At 49.6% G+C, this 11527-nt stretch overlaps 2 protein-coding genes across 2 annotated transcripts; one reads left to right on the forward strand and one right to left on the reverse strand.

The window, feature by feature from the left end:
• HRG_11316 (uncharacterized protein) lies at nucleotides 1–987 on the forward strand (the record flags this gene model as incomplete). The annotated part of the gene is made up of 3 exons (XM_044869786.1): nucleotides 1–106; nucleotides 177–348; nucleotides 519–987. The coding sequence occupies 3 exons, from the start codon at nucleotides 1–3 to the stop codon at nucleotides 985–987; spliced, it is 747 nt and encodes a 248-aa protein (XP_044715048.1).
• A 3218-nt stretch (nucleotides 988–4205) lies between these two features.
• HRG_11317 (integrase core domain-containing protein) lies at nucleotides 4206–7128 on the reverse strand (the record flags this gene model as incomplete). The annotated part of the gene is made up of 2 exons (XM_044869787.1): nucleotides 4206–5645; nucleotides 6367–7128. The coding sequence occupies 2 exons, from the start codon at nucleotides 7126–7128 to the stop codon at nucleotides 4206–4208; spliced, it is 2202 nt and encodes a 733-aa protein (XP_044715049.1).
• Nucleotides 7129–11527: the final 4399 nt, after the last annotated feature.

An 11527-nucleotide genomic window follows, 5' to 3' on the forward strand; every position in this document is an offset into this window, starting at 1 on the left:
ATGTCTACGAGTTGCAAGCTACAAGACGACTCAATATTTCTAGACCAATCCGCCTGCGGTGCCGAGTACCTGTTTGGCGGCCAGTGCGGCAGCGGAACTACACCAGGTGAATGCATCAAGTTAGGTATACCCAGGAATTGTATCCAATCAGGAGTCGCACCGTAACACGGCTGCAGACCCTGCCCTGAAAGCACGCGGCTCGCAACTGCGCAATCTACAGCTCATTCCAGCAAGAGTCTTCCAGCTCACGGAATGGGTGTACAAGCTCCTCTCATCAGCAACCCATACCCCAAACGGACGATTCGACACAGCCGAGGTCATGGCAGTGTATACCGAGTGTCTCGATTGGTACGAAGGATTCTTCTCCCTACCCAAAACCGGCGGCAGTGACACCCCCTTTGTACTCTTTATCTAGTATGTACACAGACACAAGAACCCGGCTCACAGGACTCGGGAGGGGGCCGAGAGACACAGAGGGGAGAAGAGACAGCATCATTCGGCTGACTGCCCGCATGTAGCATGTACTATCAGTTCTGCCTACTCTGCCTGTTCCGCCCTCTCGCCAACCTTGTCCTGGCTGATTCCGACGTCCGACCCCGCGAAATCTGTCTCCAGGCTGCGGACTCTATCCTCACCCTGTCGCAGTCCTACAGCAGGCTCTTCACCCTTAGACGCGTCTCCCCATTCGTCCCCTATTTTGTTTGTGCCTCTGCCCTTGCATGGCTTACAATTGAGTCAACATGCAACTCTGTGGCCTTGGCTGGCTCGCAACCTTTCCAACCAAGAAAGTTGTCCTTGGCGACCATCTCGGATGTTTCAAGCGTGGACGGGTTTAGCACCTATCAAGACGTGTCCCCCTCCCCGACTGCCGCCAAAGTGCCCATAATGGCCCACGCGAGCCAATTGCTGGCAGAGATGAGCTCCAACCGTCGAATGGCCTCATCCATAGAGAAGATGCTTCGAGGATATCTTACCGAGTTATGGTGATGCAGAGTAGACTCGACAGAGTCTTGTTGTAACTTAACGGGTTCTCGCATCGGCCGGGGTCTTTTGCGGGCGCGCTTCAGTACAAGTAGCAAGGCAATCGCCTCACCGGGTTCGAACGCCGTTGGACAAGGCAGCCACAGTGCTTTTGCTCTCTTGCCAAACGCCGAATCTTGATAATTACCCACCCATTGCGTAAGTCTTCAATATGCATACACATATTTTCTAGTCCTGTTTTACGCGTTTGACTGTACTATGCCATGCACTGTCCGAATCCACCCTTCTCTTCGATGAATCGACGGAAATATTATCAGGGCTCGGAGCTCAACCGCTTCCCCCGTTTTCCTGTTGCCTCTGATCTGGGCTGGTGGCTTGAATGTCCAAAGAAACTGAATCGACGCTAGGAGATCGCCTTGATGTCCCAAGGCTTGATGACCCAAGCCAGTGCCTGTGACCTCGCAACCTCCTTAGCCAAGAATTTTCTTCCCCTTCGCAATTGTCAGGTATCTCTGAGCATTTTTGAGCCATTCCCTGCAGTTCGTCGAAGCTAGTGGTAGCAGTGAACGAGCGATCGCCATGTATCTTCAACACTCGTGGAAACCGTAGAGTATAGTACCGTGCATTTGCGGGCTTGTCGAGGCCAGATCCCACGAGTTCTACTATAAATGGATGCTGAAATAACGCCTTTGGGCGTAGTCCACGGTCGGGGTCCAAGACCTCTCGCGAAGGAGAGAGCAAAAGCGGGCATAAACGTGGATAAAGGGACTTTTTGAAGGTCGAGTGTCACCCGATCAGATGTTTTTTTTTTCTTCTATCTCTCCCTCCCCCGTTGCCTCCTTTCCCGTCCAAGCAGCCCCTTTTATATCCCTCCAAGCTTCTCCCAAGTTGATATCCCGTTTTCAGGTATAGTATACATTCTATCAGGAAGAGGGCACTTCTTGCCACTTACTGAAGGCCACGTAAGTCATCTACGTCAGCAACATCAGCTCCATCTCCCCGATCAAATAGCTCTTCTAGCTATGAAATCGATAGTTCAGTCTCTCGAGGTCCCCGAGCCAGTAATAGTTATGCCGGACTCCTCAAAGGGTCCCCGTTCGAATAGGAGATCCTCCGGACCCCTCAGTGGTCTAGGAAGAAGAAACAACAGTCTGCAGACTTCCCTTCTTACCTGGTTTCAAGCTGTATTACCTAGAGAGACCTAGAGACCTCAACTCGTTCGGACCTTCTTCTCGACACACCCCCTTAGCTATGAGCCGTCCCAACGGGTCAAAGCTACAGCCAAAGGGTTATAGGTCCTCAACGAGGTTACCGTGTAGTCGTGGCCAGGAGACCTCCCCTAATATTCCTATGCGGTCAAGGGCCTCTCTCCTAACCGTCTTACTAGAATCCGGTCTCGTAGGTCTTCCATCCGGGTCTCAAGCTGAAGCCGGGTTTTTAAGTCAACTATTCCAATCATCTCTTGGAATTTCTGTAGTTTCTGACGAGGAGTGCCTTGGTTAGGCCGTCTGCTTTCATCTGTGCCGTAGGAACCCAACGGACTTGAATTCTTCCTTCTTGAGTCTCTTGGCGTAACCAATGCCGGTGGATATCAACATGCCGTAGTCTCGTTGATAGCTTCGCGTTAGTCTCTGCAAGCAGTCGTATCGTTTGACTATTATCACATTCTAGCTGTAGCGGGTCCGGAATCTGAAGGTATAAGGACCGTAGCATCCGGCTAAGGAATATAGCTTCTTTTGCTGCTTCTGAAATAGCTAGCAATTCAGCCTCGGTGCTAGAAGTAGTGACTGTTGCTTGTTTCGAAGCTCTCCACGCAATAGATCCGCCAAACAGGGTCATGATATACCCCTGAGAGCTCTTTCTGTCGAGGAATTATCGGCAAAGGATGAATCACTAGAGCAAAGGAATATATCGGCTCTCTTATCGATTGATCCTCCTAGGCGAATTCCAAAGGAACGGGTATTATAGAGGTAAAGAATAACCCGGTCTGCTGCCTTCTGGTGTGTTTCGTCGGGGTTCTGGTTGTGTCTAGCTAGCCGAGAGACCGCAAAGGCGATATCTGGTCTCGTTGAAATAGCAGCAAAGAGGATAGATCCTACCTTCTGTAGGTACCTATGAATTTCCTGTTCGCTTGCTTGGCTAATAGAAGGAGTAGCTCTTCTGTTGTCATTGGTGTGTCTGGAAGCTTTGAGGAAAGTCGGTCCGGTCCTAATAGCTTGTGGGCTATTTTCTCGATATAGGCATCTTGCGTTAGCCAAATCGTCTTCTTAGTCCGGTCCCGAAGGATGTGTATGCCTAGGAACCAGCGGGGCTCCCAAGCAATGTCATTTTATATCGTTCTTGCATTCCTCGCATAGCCTCCATAGCTATTCCTTGATCTTCTTTCTTATAGGCCCAGACAATATCGTCAACGTAGAAGAAGACAATGACTGCCCCTTCTTCATCACACAAGGTTCTTGTGGGACCTTTTCGAATCCTAATTCCTCTAGGGATCGGGTAAGGTGCTGTTGCCAAAGTAGAGGGGATCTTCGTAGACCGTATAGGGCTTTCCGGAGTAAAAGAATTCTGCCTGGCTTGCAGAATCCGGGAGGCATCCTCATAAAGACTACCTCTTCCTCGAGTGGACAGTTAACGAAGGCGTTTACTGCATCCATTTGATCAAGTTCGAGGTCGAATTCTGCTGCAATAGCCATGAGTGCCCGGAAAGACATCCCTGCTAGGGTCGTTGCTCGAGTCGGTAGATCCCCCCTTTCCTGCTGGTTGCCGCAGACCACAAGTCGAGCTTTGCACTTCTGAAGGTACCCATGCTTGTCAGTCTTATAGATAAAGACCCATTTGCAGTATAGAACTTGTTTGCCAGCAGCCCTTTTCCACGGAACTTCGATAAAGGACCCCATCTCTTCGTGCGAGGCTAGATGGTCCTTTTGGGCTTTAACGAATTCCTCTTTAAAGGGTGCTTTTCTAGCTGCTTGGTGTTTTCTGGTGGGCCTGGTAGGTCCTTCTTGTGTACCTTAGTCTTTGGTTTAAATAGTCTTCCAGCAGTAAAGGCTCCATGCACCCCGTCCTCTATAGGAGTAGGATAAAAGTCATTAAATCTGTCCAAAATCGGCAGTGGTTTGAGTTCCGGTCTACCCTATCATCTGATCAGACGATTCCTTGGTAGACAATGTAGAAAGAGGTCTGTTTGACTCGTTGATTGATAAAAGGAAGCTTGCCAGGAGTTGTCAAACCGCCCCACCCCTTAGGGTAGCAACCGGAAGAGAGACCAAGAAGCCTGCCTCAGGATCTTCTTCTGTCAGTGGAGGTGTTATAAGAGAAGCTTCTTCAAGCGCCTTAACCCTCTTATAGTCTTCTTCGTCTGGGTCGGTCTGTTCCTCTTCGTCTTCCTCGTCTGAGTCTTCGTCGAACACGCTCTCAAGCTCCGATTCTTCGTCAAGGATTTCCTGGTTGATTTTCTGGTCCTCCGGTATCTCAACGCGTTGAATAAGATCATTGATGCTAGGAAGCAGCTGCGGCTGCTCGAATTTCCCATCAAAATAGGTAAATTCGTCAAAAATAACATCCCTTGTCGAAATAACCTTTCTTCGTTGCGGAATCCAGATCCGGAAGATATTAGTCGAATTATATCCAACCAGGTATCCTATATGTGACCGTGGATCAAGCTTCTGCCTCTTTTTCTTGCCTAGCTGTGCGTTAGAAGTCATAGCGTAGGCCCTACAGCCGTAGGCCTTGAGCTGGGCATGCTGTTGAGGTTGATCCTTCTTCGTAAAGAGCTCAAGAGGTGTTTTCCAGTCTTCTGACGAATTCGGAGTTGAATTCGTAGTCCTAGGGGCTCGAGGGGTTCGATTCCGTAGATAGCAGGATGCTTCCACGGTCTCTTTCCAAAGGTCGTGAGGAAGGCCTGCTGCGATCCTCATCTTGCGAGCCCTTTCAATAACAATTCCACCGGACCGTTCTGCCCCTCCGTTTTGGGCTTGTGTATTCGAGGCTGATTTTTCTGCTGAAATTCCCTTCTTTCGTAGCCACTTCTTAATCTTATTAGTGAATAGCTCTCCGTCAGACCGTACAATTTTCACCGTGTAGTCAAAACGAAGCTTCATCCAGCTAACGAAATCTCGAAGTGCGGCTAGGTGGTGCTTTGAATGATAAGTCTTAAGGAAGTAGGGGAAAACCATGCCCGAATATGCGTCTGTGATGAACATCACACGGACATAGCCCTCGAAATCAGGGGTAAGCTCGGTCCAGTCGATCCAAATCTCTTGGCAGGGCTCTTGACGTTCGTCTCGAATAGGGGTTCTTCGAGAAACCTGTCGTATTGCCCTCCCTTGAGCACAGTGCTGGCATTCGTAGGTTTTTGGGCCTCGAATATGCACTCCTTTTCGTAATCCTAGCTTATAAAGAGCTAGGGGTCCCGGGTGACCTAGTCTGGCATGCCAAAGGCTAGCTTCTGCTGTCGCTGTCGGTCTTGGGTCCCGGGAGCCTCTTCTTCTCGGCTTAGAGGCTTGAAAAACCGCTTCTTCAATATCCTCCTTCTGAATAGGCTGGAAATCGAGAACAAACTGGCGATATTTCCGAAATAAAATACAAATCGGTCTCTTGTCTCGGTAGACTAGCCTTGTGGGCTCTGTGAAGGTATCCCAGTAGATTCCTTCGTCTCGAAGAGCCTGAAAAGATACCAGGCTTGCTGAAAATTTCGGACAATAAGCAACGTTCTTTAATCGTAAAGACCGTAATGACCCGTCTAGGGCCGTGACCGTAACGTTGACTCTGCCGTAACCTTTGATCCGGACTTCTGAATCCCCTGTGACTAGGTATTCGTTTCTTGCTTTTCTAAAAGATCGGAATTTCGATAGGTTATTGCAAATATGTAAAGAAGCTGCTGAGTCTAGCAGAGTCGACTTTCGAAGAGGGTAGTCGTTAGAGGCGGTCGTTTGGCTAGCCTTAAAGACAAAGGCAGGGTTTGCGTGCCCAACGATTCTTCCGACTATCCGACTCTTCGGTAGTTGCTAGGCCTCCTTCTCATGACGGATTTTTTCCACCTTCTTTCTTAAATCTGGGTCTTTTTCAAGGGCCTTTTGCACCCTTTCTTCTATTCGAGGATTCGAATCACACCATGAGGGGCGTTTATCCTCGAAGAGAGCCCAGCAGTCAGAAAGAACATGACTTATCCGTCCACACGCAGGGCATCGGTTTTTATCGGTTTTATCGGTTTTCTCAGTGTTTTTGGTTGTGTCAGGTTTCTTCCCTTTCTCTCTTTTTCGGTCTTTCTTCAGAAGGGTTGTTTTCATCAGTTTCTTTATCAGCTAGAAAGCCGGCACCTCTCTTGATTCCTCCTTTCTGCTGGTGCGGCTGTTGCTCTGCAATTTCTCTGATTTTTCTAGCAACAAGCTGAAAGGTCCAGTGAGTCGAAGAAGGTGGTACTGCTGCCAAAGTAGGCGTGCTTCCTATAGAGTCTGGTCGAAGAGCTTGATAGACCCTATATTGAGCAGTTGCTGCTTCTTCATCGATTCTTCGGCTATCTTCGTAGAAGATAGTAGCGTATCCGTCGCTAAGAGGTCGGATGACGCTAGCTATATCTCGTAGCCACTGGCCTGTTAGTGCCTCAGATAGGAAGTAAAGGTCAGCTTCTTCTATAATCTCTTCCCACTTAGTCAGCCAGTCTAGTATGTTAGTCTTAGTACTAGCATGAAGGTGACTAGAATACTGCTTCCTAATTCGGTCAGTCATAAAGCCGCGTGAAGGAGCAGTCGATGCTTCCAGCTTCTGCAGCCACTGCCGAAGCGTATCCCCCTCTCGAAGGGAGGTAAGTTTAGCAGTGCTGATAGACTCCGTAATAGCTGTACGGGCTGCAGTGATTAGCTTAGTCTCGTAAAGGTATTCCCTACGCCTGCTTTCATAGTCAGCAGTAGCAACAGAATAAGCTCTCTGATTTATGGAGTTAAGGTCGACATAGTGGGTAGCTTCTTCAGCAAAGTCAGTGAAGCTAGGTCGGTTAGGGGGCTCCAGAGCATTTGATCCGTCTCGAAAGATCAACTTGTGGATAGTTCTATCCACACGGGCTCTAATCTCCTTAACCCAACGGTCCCAGTCCTGGGGCTCCGTTAGAATCGTTCGCTTCGTCGTAGCCATAGCCGAGGTCTTCGACATCTTCAACTGCCGTAGAGGGGCCGAAAAGGTGGCGAAGATAAGCCGAGGTGGTGTGAAGCGTGCGGGGAAGAGGGGTTCTTTCTCAAGGTTGCAACTTTGCCACCGGAAGTTACAGAAACAGTTCTGTTTCTCCCGGGCTCATAACTCTCGCGAAGGAGAGAGCAAAAGCGGGCATAAACGTGGATAAAGGGACTTTTTGAAGGTCGAGTGTCACCCGATCAGATGTTTTTTTTTTTTTCTCCTCCCCGTTCAAGCAGCCCTTTTATATCCTCCACGCTTCTCCCAAGTTGATATCCCGTTTTCAGGTATAGTATACATTCTATCAGGAAGAGGGCACTTCTTGCCACTTACTGAAGGCCACGTAAGTCATCTACGTCAGCAACATCAGCTCCATCTCCCCGATCAAATAGCTCTTCTAGCTATGAAATCGATAGTTCAGTCTCTCGAGGTCCCTGAGCCAGTAATAGTTATGCCGGACTCCTCAAAGGGTCCCCGTTCGAATAGGAGATCCTCCGGACCCCTCAGTGGTCTAGGAAGAAGAAACAACAGTCTGCAGACTTCCCTTCTTACCTGGTTTCAAGCTGTATTACCTAGAGAGACCTAGAGACCTCAACTCGTTCGGACCTTCTTCTCGACGTTTTCTCCCTTCTACGATATCATTGAGCCCGAATAGCGCTTTACTCAGTTAAACAAATATGCCTCGACCACAAATTGATCTTTCCACAGTTCAGGAGGAAATCACCGGCTTGCATCGAGATGGATCCTCTATTAATACAATCCGTACGCATCTTCTCGAGCTGTCGCGAAGCACGTCTGAGATCTTGAGCTCGGGGTGACCATAAGGGGCATACAGCTAAGGGCCCCGACGGGCTAGACAGAAAGGCAGCCTGCAGAGAATTCTGAGGCTGCAGAAGACTATTAGGAGACCGCATTAGGCAGCCACACAGGCTGTAGAGAGACTGCATATACGGGGGAAGCTGAAAGAGCCCTCGGCGACTAGGGAAAGTCAGTATGCAAAGGGGGCTGGGAAAGGAGCCCAGCCTCCTAGATATTGTACCTATACAACTGAAAAGGGATATAAATAGGGAGCCTAGAAGAGGCAATTGCAAGAAGAAAAGACACGACGGAATACAACAAAAAAAAACACCCATTATTAAAACAATCAATGCCCACTTGCATGCTCTCTTCGTGAGACGAGCATCATCAGCTTCAAGTAAGCCGCGCCAGTCTCTATCGATCGATCAAAGACTGGGACTTCTTCGCCAAGCACGTACGATCACTTCAGATACCTTACGGGGCCGAATTAGGTCGCTATTCTTTGATGACTGTCTTAAGGATGATTTCATGCTTAAACGACTTAGAGACGAGGGTTTACGATCTCAAAGTTCCGTCTTGAAAGAATTCGGCTTGAAGAGGGGCTCTACCGCCGCCAATCCCCTGAAGCGCTCCAAGTCGCAAGAGAACGCGCCCGGTCCTTTTTTAACAGCCAGGCACAGATCTCTACAACTCTACAAGGACATGGCCGGAACTATCTCTATACGTATATGCGCCAGCAACATCATATTATTAGTCGTGATGCCCTATACGCAGAGTATCGAGACTTCACGCCTGAGAACGTTAGGGAACGATGGGGACGAACACGTTACACACGACGTGACTTCTCTATCCATGGCCCAGACTGGGTCTGGTCTATTGATGGCTACGACAAACTTAAGAATTGGGGTTTTGAGATCTATGCTGGTATTGACGCGTACTCACGGTATATTACGTGGTTTTACTGGGCCCAAGTTATCTATCCACCCACTTTCATTAACTGTACACCCAAAAAGTGGATTAACTGTGGCTGACGGCCGAAGAGGGCCGATACCGCCAATTTGTATGCACACATTCTCTACGATAAGTAGAGCCAGGTAGTAACAGTTCTCCTTCAACGATAAGGCACCCAAAATTGAAGCTATTCGTACTGCGCTTTCTATGCTGATGAGACTATTCTTTGGTGTTTACAACAGGCCTCCTTCTTCGAGTGCACTACGTGCCTGATCCGCTTCATCTAACTGTGATTCCAATTGATCCCATACATCCTCAAGGGCGGCATCGTCCGTGAGGCCAGCGACGAAGATGCAGTCTTGGGTCTCCCGCCGTACCGGCTGATCGTCATCATCAGAGACTGGCGTTTGACGCCCGGCTTGTTGATACGCCCGTTGCATCCGTGTGCCTGCCTCGTACGTATCGCCGTTTTCCTCGATGTGCCGCAGCCCTCGTTCCGTTGAAGTCATCGCGGCCGTTACCGTACCCGTCATCGCCGCTGGTGCCGTTGAGGAGGAGGCAGTCGTATAGCCTCAGCCCGCTCATGCCGTTCAGCGATCTCGTGATGTGACGGATCCCGCCGCGTTGATCTTGACCGCCGTGACTCTTCGAGGTTGAGTGAGCCCTTGGGCGGCCCTTAGCCCTGATAACTTGTGGCTCGTATGGTGCCCGAGTAGGGCTTGTGCCCTGAGCGCTTGGATCGATCGGAATATACCAAAATGGGTCGAAGTCGTCGAGTGTAAGGGAGGTATTGGTGTTGATAGACTCGAAGATTCGATGGCAGCACGGTAGCCCTCGACTAGTAGCCCAATTACAAGGACATTGACCTGGCGGCGGTTTGGCCCGTTGACTTCGGGGTCTAGAGGATCTTGCGATGCTCATCTATTAGTAGCTTTAACGCATATGACGATACTCGCTCGCGGATCGGCATATACGGCGCCTGTAGGGAGAACGTTGATATCTTGTGGAGGTTTCGATTCTCTATCGCTGTGATCTGAGCAGCCTGATGGCCCCAGAAGCGTTCGAATCGTTGGAAAACGGTCGTCAAATCGCCCGTACAGGACCAAAGGAACTTCTTCATATGAGAGTGAAGTCCCTCGACGATCGAGGTCGTTGTACGCCCGAAGTGGCGATATTGATTAACGAAACAAGATACAAACTTCTCCTTCCAAGGCGTTAGCCACGTATTGCAACAGTATTGTATAGCTGCAAGCGGGTGGCGGCCTGGTGTCTCAAATTGGCGTAAACGTTCGTTGAAGCTATTCACATCTTGTGACTTGACGATCTCGTTCCACTCTTGTAGAAACGCTTGGAATGCCGGGGCCCGTACGACTCGATTGCCGATTTTTGATGCCTTAGGAAAAATTGCTTGCATTTCGCAACGACATTCTGGTTAATATGCCACGTGCAGAGAAGGTTAGTACTGTTTTGAAGCTCGCGAAAGCTATCTAACGCCTTAAGCAACGCAGTATCTCGGTCCGTGACAGTGACCCTTGAAATGGGATCGACTCCTTCTCGCAAAGGACTAGCAGCAACGAGATAGCCCAATAGTAATGGGACTCGGTCTCGCCGTTCAAGAAGATAGAGGCAATAGAGAACGTTTTGTTATCTCGAGTGGCCGCGCAGATATTCAATAACGGCATATTGAATCGGTTCGTCTTGTAGGTACAGTCGAGGACGAGGACATCGTGATGCTGACGCCATCGATGGAAGGTAGCACGAGGCGCGAGAAATAGCCCAGTTAGCCGGCCCTGGGGATCACGACTATCTCGATGAAAGAAGTCGGACTTATCTAGCCGGTCGTAGAGAAACTGAAGAGGCGTACGGCCAGCTAGTTCTTCCTGACGGTGCCTAGCCAAGGCGTTACTCACGTCTTGAGCCGTGATACCGGCTAAACGAGGATCGTCGTGAACCAGGTCACGAAGCTCGCCAGCAATATCGGTCGGCCGGGTATTGTTATTAAACTTCCGGATAATGTCGTCGCGATACTTCTGGATAACAAGCGCCCGGTACTTCGGAAAGACCATCGGGTCATCAACAAGGCGATGATTGTGAACATCGTGAAGATAAGAGATAGTCCAGTAACCGCGTTTTTCCTTCAACGAGAGGCGAAATTCACAGTCTGTTTTCTGGGTTGCTGTATTGAGGCGACGACGAGAGATATGAGCAGCTTTATCCTTCCGATTTTCGTAGGGGCCGGCCTTGATACAACGAACAAGTGCAGACTTGCGTTGGCCAGCGTTATCCCGCTTCGATGTTCGAATGTGTAGGGCGTAGCCCTCAGCCTCAGCAACGGTATCGGCGGCTTCCATCGCGGCCTGGAAGGTCGGGAATAGTGTCTTCGTAAGCGACTCCATGATTCGGGCTCGTAAGGGCAGAAAACGCGGTGCGAATAGCTTCAGTTTTGATGGTATTGCTGATAGTTACGGTTACAGGATGTTGTTACGCAAGCATCACGAACTGGCCAGCTGGCCGGCCGGGAATGGGCGCACCAAAATTAGCGGCATCGGCACTGCGCCTGACCCAGCCACAGTTGATCCACTTTTGGTGTACAGTTAATAAAGGAGGTAGTAGTAGTAGTAGTAGTAGTATT

The sequence above is a fragment of the Hirsutella rhossiliensis genome, assembly GCF_020360975.1.
Source record: "Hirsutella rhossiliensis strain HR02 chromosome Unknown scaffold00020, whole genome shotgun sequence".
NCBI classification, from domain to species: domain Eukaryota; kingdom Fungi; phylum Ascomycota; class Sordariomycetes; order Hypocreales; family Ophiocordycipitaceae; genus Hirsutella; species Hirsutella rhossiliensis.